Source organism: Erpetoichthys calabaricus, chromosome 11 (assembly GCF_900747795.2).
Source record: "Erpetoichthys calabaricus chromosome 11, fErpCal1.3, whole genome shotgun sequence".
Lineage (NCBI taxonomy): Eukaryota > Metazoa > Chordata > Cladistia > Polypteriformes > Polypteridae > Erpetoichthys > Erpetoichthys calabaricus.
This window is the reverse complement of record NC_041404.2, coordinates 162425662-162441029: the sequence shown is the minus strand read 5'-3', so window position 1 is coordinate 162441029 and position 15368 is coordinate 162425662. Positions and strand designations below refer to the sequence as shown.

General features: G+C 38.2%; 1 protein-coding gene across 1 annotated transcript in view; it reads right to left on the bottom strand.

Annotated features, from left to right (window-relative positions):
• Nucleotides 1-10139, bottom strand: part of LOC114661243 (amiloride-sensitive sodium channel subunit beta-like) — a 32852-nt gene extending 22713 nt beyond the window's left edge. The window contains exons 1-3 of the mRNA XM_028814456.2: nucleotides 10038-10139; nucleotides 4135-4468; nucleotides 3127-3409 (exon numbers count right to left, since the gene is read on the bottom strand). Coding sequence (XP_028670289.1) covers nucleotides 3127-3409; nucleotides 4135-4445 — 594 coding nt within the window. The 5' untranslated portion in view covers nucleotides 4446-4468; nucleotides 10038-10139. The remainder of the gene's footprint in view (nucleotides 1-3126; nucleotides 3410-4134; nucleotides 4469-10037) is intronic.
• Between the last annotated feature and the right edge of the window lie 5229 nt (nucleotides 10140-15368).

Below are 15368 nucleotides of genomic sequence, written 5' to 3'. Positions count from 1 at the left end.
TAGACATTATGCTTTATTGTCACATTCATTCAACAATTTCGTATATAGGCAGATAGACATAACATGTTGTGGACACAGCTGAATTTTCATAAAAAAACATGGTACTGTATATTGTTTTATATAAGCCTATTATATCAATGTGGTAAATACCAATACACAATCTGCATTATTAGTGACGGAGAGTAAAAGGCAGATTTGCATTATTAAAAAAAGAAAAGCAATCCAGGCTTACAAATATTCATACCCTTCATTAGAAAATAAAATGTTTAAAATAAACAATTACGGAATTTGCATGTTCTCCCTGTATCTGCATGGGTTTCCTCCAGGTACTCTGGTTTCCTCCCACAGTCCAAAGACATGCAGGTTTGGTGCATTGGTGATTCTAAATTATCCCTAGTGTGTGCTTGGTGTGTGTGTGTGTGTGTGTGTGCGCGCGCCCTGTGGTGGGCTGGCGCCCTGCCCAGGGTTTGTTTCCTGCCTTGCGCCCTGTGTTGGCTGGGATTGGCTCCAGCAGACTCCCGTGACCCTGTAGTTAGGATATAGTGGGTTGGATAATGGATGGATGGATAAACAATTACAGTTTCATAATTAGGTTACTAGAACTTTGCTGTATTGATTTGACAGACACATGCTTTATCAATGAAACAGTAGTTGCAATAATAATAAACAATAACATTGTACACTTTGTGTTGCCTGTAAAGGACATGGCAGCAACACTGTTCAACCATCCATTCACCCACCCTTCCATTTTCTAGTAACCTGCTTGTCCAATTCAGGGCTGTGGAGAGCATGCAATATTCCTAGAAGGACGGGATTCAAGGTGGGACTCAACTCTAATGAGGCACCAATTAATTTTTATTACTTATAGTTCCAACAACATGCTTTAAAAGCAACAAACAGAACTGTAGAATCAGGGTGAACATATTCAGAAGAAGTAGAAACTGAGTAATCAAAAAATCCATATAAACTTCAACTAACATATTTTGTGCTAGGCCCTGTCTTAATCTTCTATTGAAAAATGTATACAGTATACAGTCGATTCCTGTTAATCGGACCACATCGGGACGTGATCATTTTGGTCCTAATAATCGGCTGGTCCGATTACACGAACATGCCCTATACATGTGCAACCAAGACGGGACGTGCTATAAGTAACATATTAAGATGTCATTATGACTTTTATTGTGCTGCACACGAGTATGTCAAATGTACAAACAAGAACTACATACATGTATGTTTGCTTACAACTTTGTTTATTGAAAAAGAAATCTACAAATTCTTCGAAACGATCTACATGACACTCAGCATGCGAAGCACAATAAAAAAGGTTACATTACCAAATTCCAGTCAACGTTTGAAGAACTTGTCTAGTGTGATCTGATGCATTCTGTTGGCGCACTGCACTTGACCTTTTATAAAAGCATAAATTCTCCTGGGGAGCGCAGGGATCCTCCCGATGTCGCTGACCCGCTTTATATCCGCTTTCCGTGGGCGACTTATGGCTTCTTTTTCTTATTCTCTGTCACGTTCTTTGGTCCGATTAAACGGAATTTTGGTCCAAATAATCGATCAATATTAGGCTTATGTGATATGATCTGTTTTGGTTTTTTAGGATTCGGTCCGAATAAGTGGCTGGTCCGATTAACCGGTGGTCCAATTAACCGGAATCGACTGTATAATGTTGCACACTAAACTCCAGTCCAAAGTGTCACTTAAAAGTGGAATAATAACTGGCACAGAGGAGATATAGTTTAACAATTAAGAAAACTTGATCTAAATCTTCTGTTTTAAAGCTGCTATATGTATTATAATGTTTTATTGTGGCTTTTTCAGTGTTTCTTCTAGGGCAGAGACAGATAGAACTTTATTATTAGGGTTTATTGGTTTCTTCAATTTACTTAAACTTATTTTTTACTATAAATCATTTATCTGCAAAACTGTAGCTGCACTCTTTAAGTTGCAGAAATTTTCAAAAATAACCAGTATTTCCCTAGGCATAAGATGTTCAAAACTTGTTCTAATTGTTTCTAAGTAAGAATTTGATTTTTTTTCCAATTTCAAATACTATATAACATCAGTTGCCCACTGACTTAAAAGAGGCGGGATAGGATTCTTCCAGTTGAGCAAGATAAGCCTATGTACCAATAGTGAAGAAAAGGCAATTACAGTTTGTTTGTCCACTTTAAGACCATCTGGGAGATAGATAGATAGATAGATAGATAGATAGATAGATAGATAGATAGATAGATAGATAGATAGATAGATAGATAGATAGATAGATAGATAGATAGATAGATAGATAGATACTTTATTAATCCCAATGGGAAATTCACATTCTTCAGCAGCAGCATACTGATACAATAAATAATATTAAATTAAAGAATGATAACAATGCAGGTGAAAAACAGAAAAACAGACAATAACTATGTATAATGTTGAATGTTAACGTTTACCCCTCTGGGTGGAATTAAAGAGTCGCATAGTTTGGGGAAGAAACGATCTCCTCAATCTGTCAGTGGAGCAGGACAGTGACAGCAGTCTGTCGCTGAAGCTGCTCTTCTGTCTGGAGATGATACTATTAAGTGGATGCAGTGGATTCTCCATAATTGATAGGAGCCTGCTGAGCGCCCTTCGCTCTGCCACAGATGTTAAACTGTCCAGCTCCATGCCAACAATAGAGCTTGCCTTCCTCACCAGTTTGTCCAGACGTGAGGCATCTTTCCTCTTAATGCTGCCTCCCCAGCACACCACTGCGTAGAAGAGGGCGCTCGCCACAACTGTCTGATAGAACATCTGCAGCATCTTATTGCAGATGTTGAAGGACGCCAGCCTTCTAAGGTAGTACACCAAACACAACTGTTAATGTATATATTTTGTTTAAACTCTGTACCCAAACATATTTTTTGTTTTCATTGGTTGGGAAAATTTAAAGAACAGGACTAAAATACATGTATATTTGAATCCTAAGGGCAAATATACATTCTGATGAGCATCTTATTCATTATACCTTCTATTTATGCCAGCTTTATTAATTGTCCAATATTATATAAACTAAAGGACAATGCTTTCATGAGTTTTTACATTAAGACATGATGCAGAAAACAGTAAAAACAGACTTTTACCTACCAATTTTATTGCCACCTTGAGGTCTGATGTTGGTGGGTGTGGATTATTTTGAACAAAGCCATCTGTGCCATTTTCAAACAAACTGATGATAGCTGGATTATTTACATCACTTTCATCCATTATAACTAGTGGTATATTCTGCAAAAACACGGACACTAGAGATGTATTTGCCATCAAAGGCAGTTCAGGCACTTTACCACTTATGAAATATGTGTGGATTTTTGCCAAAGCTGTCCTTGCAGCCTCATCCAAATCTTCTATTAATGGCTTCACTTTGGAATACCTGAAATAAAAGGCAGATGCATGAGAGAGCAGCTGTGATAGATAGATAGATAGATAGATAGATAGATAGATAGATAGATAGATAGATAGATAGATAGATAGATAGATAGATAGATAGATAGATAGATAGATAGATCACTAACCACTGTGTTACCTTGCTGCTTTCTCATCTCAGCAGGCAAGCAATTTATTTCTAGAATGTTGCAAAAGGGACACAAACATGAAGTTGACAAAATTTTCCAATTATTATTCAATTTTACCTAGGTGTAACATTTAATTATAAACTTACCAGAACTCACTTCGAGTGAGATTAGTACTAGAAGAATGTGTTTAATGGCAACTGCTACAAACATTAGTGGGTAATGTTAGAGATGACTCATTCAGTTGAATCAATATCAAATGTGCTCAAAGAGCTAATAGAGGGGAAGACTGAATAATTTATTCAGGAGGCACATTAAAATACTTTAATGGACCAAAGACATATCACTTTAAGGTATGTGTCACATCTCAATTTGTTAAAATTCACTGCAAATACTTGTACATGTCATCCTCCCTGATCCAAAGCATTGTCAGTTGGAGTCTCTCCTATCTAACTAACTGCAACAGAATCAAAGTTGAAACTAGTCCTAAATGGAAAGCCAAGTGATCCAAAGTCACACTTTAAAGTGCAATGCATGTGACTGTATTAAATATATGAAGACACTTCCAAAGCTGATACATACTTACTTGAAAGGATTCACATTGCATATTGTGACAGCAGGAAATGGGGCAGTCTTAAATCCTACTGAGAGAGACGTGCTAACTCCCCAAGACATGTAAGTCTGAATAAGGATGCCCCACTGCCAGAACACCAGAGCAGCAAATACAAGAGTAAAAAGGAACCACAGAAAACGCTTTTTTGGTCCTTCTGTGACGATTCGCTTTGGCCCATGGGTGTTGGTGTTGTTGCAGTACCAGACAAGTAGCTCTTTGTATGTGTAACCTGGTCCTTTCTGGATACGATGAAGAGCATATGTCAAATATTTCTGCACACCCATTTCATGCTTCTGTCAAGACGGCTCTAAAGGGGGGGAAAAAAGAAATTTGAATAAAACAAAATATGTGTTACTGCTTAAGATGAACACATGTTTTTTTGCTTTTCAGAAGTATTTTGACCATATTTGATAAGAAACCTCTACATATTTTTGGAGACTCAACTGATTGAAAAGGCTGTTTTAAAAGGTGGCACACTATGTAATTGCTTCAAAGTCCAAAAGACTGCAAATTTGCCTAAGAATGAGCACGTTTCTGAGATTATGACCAATTATGCCATGAGATGGACTGGTATCCTGTACAGGTTTGGTTCATATCTTGTGCTCATTGCTGCCAGGTTTGACTCTGTCCTATAACCCTGAATGGATCAAGCTAAATCAAGAACTGATGGATGGACAGTTCTTTTATTTGTAATAGCACTGACAAAGCAACCTTATGTTACTACAATTGAGAACATAAAACATCAACTAGCATGCTCAAAAAGCTAGACCATTTGAAAGGAACCATTCCACATTTTCTTTTTTTTCAATTTTATTTATTAATTTTATTGTAATCATTCCATACAAATAGATCAATTTATAAGAAAAAAAATTGAAGACAAATCAAACCCCACCCCTGAGAAGGAGAGCTTAGCCAAAGGAGAATTGCTTAGGGATTTTTAATAAGGCAACAATAAACAAAAGAAAGGAAGAAATATATATACTGTAGGTAAATAAAAAATGGAGAAGGAAAATAAATGCAGTAATAGTTATTTCTCTTATTCTAAAATAATATTGATTAGATCCTGCCAGGTTTTGAAAAAATTATGTACAGATCCTCTAACTGAGAATTTGATTTTTTCCAATTTCAAATAATATAAAACATCAGCTTCCCACTGACTTATCAGAGGAGAGTTAGGATTCTTCCAATTTAACAAAATAAGTCTGCGTGCCAAAAGTGTAGTGAATGCAATCACCGTTTGCTTGTCCTTCTCCACTTCAAGTCCATCTGGAAGAACACCGAACACAGCTGTTAATGGGTTAGGAGGGATTGTGACCCCCAAGGCTGTCTGAAAGGCACTTAAAAATTTTGGTCCAAAATGATGTTAGTTTGGTGCAGGCCCAAAACATGTGACCCAGTGAGGCAGGAGCTTTGTTGCATCGTTCGCAGGTTGGATCTTGCCCTGGAAACATTTTGGACAGTTTTAAGCGAGACAGATGAGCTCGATATATAATTTTTAGTTGAATAATTCTATGCTTTGCGCATATGGAGCTCGAGTGAATTCTCTGCTTTGCTACCTTCCATTCCTTTTCTGATATATTGATTAAGAGATCTTCTTCCCAATGTCCTCTTGGGTCTTTGAAAGGTAGGGACTCTAATAAGATTTTATATAATGCGGAAATGGTGTTTAATTCCACGAAATTGAGCAGTATTTTTTTCCAGCATGGTGGAGGGTACGAGGTGAGGAAAATCGGGCAGTTTCTGTTTAACAAAATTTCTAATTTGAAGATAGTGAAAGCAATGTGTAGTTGGGAGGTTGAATTTGGAACGTAATTGTTCAAAAGATGCAAATATGTTGTCTATATATAGATCTCTGAGCATTTTAATCCCAAAACTTTTCCAGGTATTAAAAACTGGATATGTTTGCGAGGGTTGAAAGAGGTGGTTCTCTTGCAGAGGTGCCGCGGATAAAAGATTTTCCATCTTAAAATGCTTTCTACGTTGGTTCCATATTCTGAGTGAGTAAAGCACAATTGGGTTATTAGTATATTTGTGATAACTTGCATTTATTGGAGCGCAGAGCAGGGAGTATAAAGAAGTACTACAGGATTTTACTTCTATTGCGAGCCAAGCCTGTGTATGTTCATTTTTTTGTGTCCAGGTTACCATTCCACATTTTCTTAGTAAATATTTTTTTAAAGCCTTCAGACAATTGAAGCTAGACAACTGAAAATATTTAAACAGTTTAATCATGTAAGTGTGATTAAACTTAGCTGCTCGTGGCCACTGTCCCAAAATTAGAACATGTATCTTTGATAATTTCAGTAAAGTTTAAAATATTAGTTTGCACTGTAAAGGCTGACATGGCTTTGATTTGTTTATGGGAGATTAATGGTCATTAACTGCAGTCTGCACTTGCACACCAGAACAGATCATACCACAGGAGAAATGAATAACAACGATTAGCAATACTAAACCCGAAACAAGATACTCTGTTTGATTTAAGCAAGTAGATAATCTGTGACTATGTTCATTGGGGCTATGCTGCTAGTTACAAACCGGGGCTGAAAGCGGTCAGACAGGTTGAACATGAAAGGGTACAGGCACTTCTTTATGAGTATCAAATCTGTAGCTAATATAAATCCTGCAGCCGCAACCCTACATCCGTTTTCTCTACACATTCCAACTACACATTGTCTGCACTGTCTTTGCGTTCAGTCTTAAGCATCCCAAAATGTTTCAGACAGGTTGAACATGAAAGGATACAGGCACTTCTTTATGAGTATCAAATCTGTAGCTAATATAAATCCTGCAGCCGCAGCCCTACATCCGTTTTCTCTACATATTCCAACTACACATTGTCTGCACTGTCTTTGCGTTCAGTCTTAAGCATCTCAAAATGTTATTCTTCTGAAAGCAATTAATTTACATATTCTTAGAATATGGGCCAAGACAAAAGAAAAAATCTGATATATACAGCTGTGTTATGCAACCTTGTGTTTTCAAATCAAGCTTATTTAGGCCAAACTACCTTGCAATAACATTTTAATATTATCAGGTGACACTATAAGAAAAACAACATAGAAAAATCTCAGGAGCCAAACTATATTCTAACACCTAAAGTGAAAACATAACATTCTCAAACTGCTTAATCCAATTCATAGTCATTGGGGTTGCAGCCTATACTTGTAGCACTGATGGACTGATGTCTATTGAAAGGCCCACTTACACACACACACGGGGTCAATTTGGATTTGCTGGTTAATCTAACACATATATTTTTGGAATATCAATGAAATACCCATGCAGATACAGGAAGAATATGCACGCTCCACACAAATAACAACCTGGAGCAGGATTTAAACCTAGAACACTGGGTCCATAAGGCAAGGGCATTAACCTATGTGCTATCATGCTGCTAAAGGTGAAAACATTGAATGAAAAAGTACCTTTCAATTAAATAAGCTGTAACTTCTCAATTGATATCAAACTAAACACTGCTTATAATGGCATGTTCTCTTTCCAAGCCTTGGTCCTTAATAGCCTACTAGGAGACCCATATCATAGGTATCTGGAGATCAGGAACAGATATGAATTTCTACCAGCCCCTCCACTTGGATGCTGAAGTGACTGTTAAGTTTATTGAATCAAAAACTCATACAAAATGATCTCCTTTGAAACTATTTAAGATTTTAAGTATTCACACTCTAGAAGAATGACTTGAGGTTGTCACTCTATTCTAAAGCACCTCCAAAAGACTGTGATTTTTCATTCCCACCACTGTAAGGATAAAGGCAATACCAGTTAAAGATTTTCTTTTGCTTTTGTGGCCCTAACATTAGCATTCGGATTGGTAACCTTCGATTTTTTTGTAATCAACATCTAAATATTGTATTTAAATGTTACATGGTATGAGGGAAAGTTTGTAGCATTGTTGCCTCAAAGAACCAGTGTTCTGGGTTTACATTCAGGCTCAGTCACTGAATGTAGTTTATACATTCCCTCTGTATCCGCTGCAAATTCCAGTTGTCTTCTCACATCCTAAACAGATTGAATGAATTTAAAATGACGCTCTAAAATGTCTGTGTATATTTATGTGAGTGTACCCTGGAGGAGGACTAGCATCCAGGCCAGGGTTGGTTCCATGATAGGTTCAAGCTCCCTGTGACCCTGAATTGGAATGAGGAGATTGAGAAAATATGTGCATGTACATTTTAAGCCCTACTTCAGAAAGATATAAGGAATAAATGGAAATGAAATAAAATAAATTAACACACATGTGAAAATGAAATCTCCTGCAGTGGGTTGGCACCCTGCCCAGGATTGGTTCCTGCCTTGTGCCCTGTGTTGGCTGAGATTGGCTCCAGCAGACCCCCGTGACCCTGTGTTCAGATTCAGCGGGTTGGAAAATGGATGGATGGATGAAAATGAAATCAATGTATCACTTTTGACCACTAGGATTATTGTTAATTGATCCAAGTTTAAAAAAAATAACTCAATTGATATTAATGAATTAACCAATTAAAGCAACAAAGAAGTTTGAGAAGTGAATCGACTAATTGTTCTCACTGCAATAATCCTCTTTCTCAGTTTCATTTTCTCAATTTCCTAGAAAAGTAACCTGAGATTACAAAAAATGGTAAGCAAGCTAATTAAACTTTGAGCAAATTGGCTGCAAGAATTACCGTGTACTTACAAAAGGCATGAAATGAAAACCTGTAACCTCTTTGGAGGTTAATCTTATTCCAGCAACATCAGGCTCAATGCAGAACAAGCCCACAATGGAGCACCAATCCATTATGGGACACACTCTTGCACCTACAATGGGCTAATTTACGGTGATGTACTTTGGGACATGAAATATATATATATGTGTGTATGTGTATAAATGCACACATACAATTACCTAGTCATTAGATCCTTTTTGTAAAACAGAAGCTAATACAGTACATTGGGTTCCTGGCGTAATGTTACAATTGCACTAAAGAGCTTACGATTAACACCTCTTGGTTCTTGTTCTTATTAACCTTTTTGTTTGCTTCATATTGGGAGCAGTAATCTTAAACATTGTTTTGTATAAATAAGCAGTACCTTCCCAATCAAAATACTCCACAGTGCAAATATGGCTAGTATGTTTATTTTCATGATGTAAAATACTAAACTTAACAAACAAAAACTAAAATATTATTTTGTGTTATGTTATGGACATCTGAAAGAATTTAAGCTCATCTAGCGTTACCTGCAAACTGAAGTCATTTTTTAACAAACGTAGATCTAAATCGTAGCAGCCTAGGGCTTAGCAGTTATCCTTATAGGACCTTCATATATGACTTTTTACAAAAACAAAAAAAAACGATGGAAGCATTGCTGGTTGTGTACTAAGTTCTAAGCCAACAAATCCACGCACCGAGCTCATATATTTCAGTAACTGTGTGACTCTTGTTCGATTATGAAATGACACATAAAAATGTATCAAAGCCAACCTGCTTTGTTTTTTTATTTCTTATAAAATATATTACAAAAAGTGGGTCTCTTCTGCCTACGAACCTACACGCCGTCTGTTACCACGAATGAAAACACGGGTACAAAAATCCATTCTATGCGTAGTACAAGGCACAGATGTCCAAATGGGAACAAGTTAAACTGCTTTAAATGTGTAAAAGAAGACAAGCAAGCTTGCACCGAATTGTGATTAAACACCCGATGCATAAACAATCTATCATGCTACATAAAACGTTTAACTGAAAGCAAAACGTGCATTCTAACTTAACCAGGGGAACTGAAAAACGCTAATGAACTTTCGATGCAGGTTAAGATATTTGGTCAAAATTACTATCACATGAACACGTTTATGGCCATTAGATCGTATAGAAACTAAATGTTAGTTTTAAACATACTTGCGTGGTTTGCACCTTGCCACCTCCGCAACACTTCCTAGCCTGCTCGTACAGATTGTCTCCGCGCCCTTGAAGCTCCACTGACAGGCAGCACAGCACCGCAGCACCGCGCGCGTTCTTTCCCAGACGCCTTGTCCCGCCCACGCACGAGCCAAGATCTTTAGCCGCGCGCTTTTCAGTTTAGTCCCTAGCTGACGTCTGCTTTTGTTTATTTAGGAGGTGAGTCCCTTGCGTTGCTGCTTCAATGTTCGAGGATGTTCTACACCCGATTTGGTTACTGTATATGCGTATCATGCACTTTTTTGTTATTTCTGTTTGTTACCCCCTGCATGAGATCCAATGTTATTCAGTGGGGTAGGTTTATTGCCTACTCTCAGTTGATGTATATGAGGGAAGTGGCATGAATGTCAGCTGCCTTTGTCACCCTGAACAGTGCCGCTCACTGTTACGCTTCATACGAAACGGCCTCTGGTTCCTCCCGTGTACCTGAACTGGGCGAAACGGGTTCAGAAGTTGGACGGATGTTTCTGTCTCTCCGTCCATCCATGTCCTAAACGTATTTTATGAGAACGTCGATCGCATCTGACAGAGGGAATAGATCAAGGGTTCCCAAAGTGGTCGATATTGACCCCCTGGGGTCGATTTGAACTTTCTAGGGGTCGATAGTTTCAATGAAAAAATTTGGGGGTCAACGACAGCAAAAATAGACCCCCTTACTACTGCTATTTGTTTGTTACTTCAAAATATCTATGATTCCAATAGGTACCTAATTAAGAAGTAAAATCATTTAAAAAAAACACATTACATACCAAATTTGCGAACGAAAAGGTAAAATGTGTCATTAAAAGAGTCACACGTAAGAATGCATGAAAATACATGTAGCACAAACATGTCTGTTCATTGTCTTATCGAACATATCAAAGCAAGTGCGGATATGAAAAACCATTGCATGTAATTAGGGGGTCGACGGTTTTAAAAGTTTTTGGTAAAGGGGTCTGCGGCTGAAAAAAGTTTGGGAACCCTTGGAATAGATGAATCCTGAATAGGAACACACGGTATGCGTTCACACACACCCATTACAGCGGTAGCGAGTCGTTAGTCGCCTAAATCTATTAAAATAAAAAGTGTCCAGAGCCCAGTTAACTGTGATTGAGCAGCGTCAGTTAGTGTGCCGGTTTCTATTTGATATAACGTGCAATTTCTTGTGTTTGAATGCACATGCTTGATATACAGCAGACACATTAAGTCGAGGATATCTCGTCCTAAAGTTTTACGAAAAGTTTTAGTTTGCTTCGTAAATCTCCGTTGTAATGGACTATTTAAAAAATAATTCGCTCCAGCAGACCCCCGTGACCCTGTAGTTAGGATTTAGCGGGATGGATAATGGATGGATGGATGTTTCTGTATATGCCTGACAAATGCAAAACGGCAGCCACTGGTGAAACCTATGTCTGCAACAAGTGATTCGTAGGCAGGTGGGAGGTCAGATCACTGGCGTAACAACGGATTGTGCAAAGCACAAGGGCCTACGAGCTTTGGGGGCCCACTCGGGGCCATATAGATTTTTAAAATTTTTTTAATAACTTAGCTAAAACAGCGGTTTCACAGTTTCGATGCAGTAACTTCAACGTTCAATGTCTTGTTACCATCAACTGACCTCGATGGATGACGACGAATTGTATGCGGCTGTCGATCTTCTCGTTGAAAGCTATAGCACTGATATTTCACCGCCGTTTTGCGCTCAATTGTTGGTATTTCGTGCATGTTTTCAATCCATCCTGTCAACCAAGTTGACTGTTTTCAAAGTACCTGAACTGTTGCTGATAGATCACTGTGCACCGTTGTCTACTTTCAGTGACGTTTGCACGGCTTACATGTTACTCCTGACTATACCAGTGACTATACACTATACCAGCGTGTGAGCGGTCGTTCTCCATGTTAAAATCCATCAAAAATTACCTCAGAAGCACCATGTCGCAAGACAGACTTAATGGCTTGGCTGTACTCCCAATCGTAAACGAGCGTGCCAGACAACCTGACATGTCAAACATTTGTGAGACTTTTGCGCAACAGACGGCACACAAGCGAATATTTTAAGGTACTAGTAATATTAGAAGTAATATGATTTGTGACTTGTCAGTCAGTTCCACTTTTGTAAGCTTTAACAGTTTAACAAATCTGTAATCTGTTTTATTGTGTAAAACAGGTCGATTGTGTAGTAATATCCTGTCAGCAGGTGTTGTTGTTTTACTTTGTAACAAACTGAAATTGCTTAATTTTATTGCACAGAACAGTTTCTACTTTGTAGCTTATGTTATATTTTAATCATCTTCTTTCACAAAGTTGTCTTGGAAAAGTAAGCAGGTCCACATTTTACATAGATGTATATACTATGTACCCACACCTCCCACGTTCCATTCCCACAATTTATTTTATTTTTACTGTCTTACAGTGGCTGTAATACAGTGATTTAAAAAGTTATTACAAATTTCATTTAGAGGGCTGGTTTGTTTGTCACTAGTGTGTGATAGTGACATGGTCGTGGATGCCACTGCCCAGCCGGCCCCTAGGATCTATTTACGAATAAATTCGCACTGCACAGGGGCCTTCAGCAAGGTGGCTACGCCAGTGGGCCAGAACCCATTCAAAAACAATTGTAATAAGTAGTTCATGTTGGGCTGCTGATTAAGTTTATTGATTTATATAAAATGAGGTACGAGGTACAATTAGGGGGGAAGGTCGAAGGGAAGAGAAGTGTTCTTGAGTAGCTCAGTGCTGTATCTCCACCATTTTGTTATAAAAGAAATAAAATACAATTGGCAAGTAGTCCACAAACTGGGGTGACCATCTCTGTGTGTGTTCCCACACATCGAGGACTCCGTCTGCTACGCAACCGAGGTCACTTGAGGACCAAAAGAATTGACACCGGCTTCTGGTAAGGAGAATAGTGGACTGCCTCCACCTGCTTATAACAATCATTCATTCCCTTTTTGTTCATTTTGTATTCACAAACGATTTAACAGACCTGCCTGACACTGAGCTGAAAAGGGACCCCTCACAAAATGAACTTTAAAGGCTTCTCAGACTTTGCACCCTGTAGTCAAAGTGCCTTTCTCTTGTTAAAAGTACTACAGCAGTGTTCATTGCGCCATGGCTGCCGCTTGATTGTCTTTCGCCTATTTAACAATGTTGTTAAATTGGCCCTAGTATGTGTGTGTGTTTGCCCAGTAATAGACTGGTTGGTCTAGTTGCAGTGTACCTGAGATAGTAGGTTGCTAACTAGCTGCAGATCAAGACCAGACGTAGTACACCACGACAGTCCTACTAGTACATTACTCCTTCCACTGATCTAATGACCGCTGGTTTAAATCTCCAAGGGACACCACCCCAACAGGTTGTTTTATTTTTATATAACATGCTCATAGAGTTTAAACATATGTGTGTAACACCCTGGGGCCTATGGGGTTTGGTAATGCTGTAACCCATTCTCTAGTTACGTAGATAATACAGAAGTGTTTACAGTTGCATGTCATTAGTTATGCGTCCAGCTTTTCCTAATAACCGAATTACTAACAACAATTTATTTCTTATAAATATAAAATAGGGTTTCCATATTTATATTGCACATTTGTGCTTTTTCATGTCTGTGGCAGCCTGTCTGATGTGTGTGGAATTCATTTTGCAACATTACCCAGCTCATGAGGTGGTCTAAATTACTATGCAACCTTTCTCCCCTTCTTCAGCTCCAAAGATGAAACTTCAGTTGCACTTTCTCTTAATCTTAGTATTTATCCGCTTCTAGTTTGCATCTCTGTGGTACACTAGAACAATGCTAAACCCCAAAGTTAGTCTTGTTTCTGAAGTAAGACTAGGTCAGCACTGGATTATCTCGATGACTGCTGTATTAGACGGTTAGGAAAATGGACATGAGTCTAAATTTAAAGACTTTCTTTTCATTACTAGCATCCGTTTTAAAGAGTCTCTTGTTATTACTGACTACAAAATCATAAGGTTAACTGTATTTACAAAGATCTTAAATTCCCTGCAAAGTATTTTAAAGACACTATTTTTTTTGTGAATGCAGTTGATTGATGGATTGCAATCTGTGCAATCTGGTTCTTGCCTTGTACCTAATGATGCTGGATAGAGGTTGGCTCTCCAGGACCCTGTAGTAGAAACATGAAAATCTTTGCTGTTTTCATTTCTAAACAACAGCAACATTTATTTATATAGCACATTTTCTTACAAATGATGTAGCTCAAAGTGCTTTACATAATGAAGAAAGTGAAAAAAGACAAAATAAATAAGAAAATAGAATTAGGGAACACTAATTAACATAGAGTAAAAGTAAGGTCTGATGGCCAGGGAGGACAGAAAAAAACAAAAAAACTCCAGACAGCTGGAGAAAAAAAAATCTGCAGGGGTTCCTAGGCCACGAGACCGCCCAGCCCCCTCTAGGCATAATAAATAGAAGCCTTTTGACACCTCAACTGAATTTCAAAGCAAAATATCATCCAACGTTTTGTAAAAGACACATTTTCTTCAGTCTGTTAGTATTAAATAAAAGTTTATACAATTCTGTTTGTCTGGTAGTGCTGCTGTCTTATGGACCTAGCATACTGCGTTCCAGTCCTTGTGCTCAGTATGGAGTTTGCATATTCTCTGTATCTATCTGGGTTTTACTCCCACATCCTCAAAGACATGTTGGTTAGTTTAACTCCCATTTCCAAAATGACCCTGTGGGAGTATGTGTGAGAGTGAGCCCTGTGATGGACAGGCATTCTTTGCAGGCTGTTTTCGCTTTGTGTCCAGTTCTGATAGGTGTGATGGTGGAGGTTGACTCAATGCTTACTGGTGTTTCCAGGAACCTCTTGAATTCGTAACCTAAGATAAGTCAGGTACCGAGAAGAGTTGGTCAAATCAGGACAAACACAGTCAGGAAGGGGTTGGTACAAAAATGTCAAGTGCATTTATTAAAAACAATGTGTTTCAAAGTGCAATGCAAGTTCTTCAATAAATAGATAATCAATTAAACCATGATAGTTGTGGAGGTTAAAATGTTCAATAAATAATCCACTAAAAACAGGGATAGAATAATTCCAGGAATCTGTAACATCCATTTAAAATAAACAGAAACTTCTCCTGCTGCCAGTCCGTCAGCATCTGTAGGGCTCCCCGCCGAACCCTACGCTCGTCTCCTCCTCAAGCGTCAAGAGGGACACGCTGTATAACAGGGCCACTCCTACTCATCTGCATTGTTCTAAGGTTTTGGGATAGACTTTGGACACCTGCGATACTACAATGGATTAAGTGGGTCTAAGATTGTTTTAT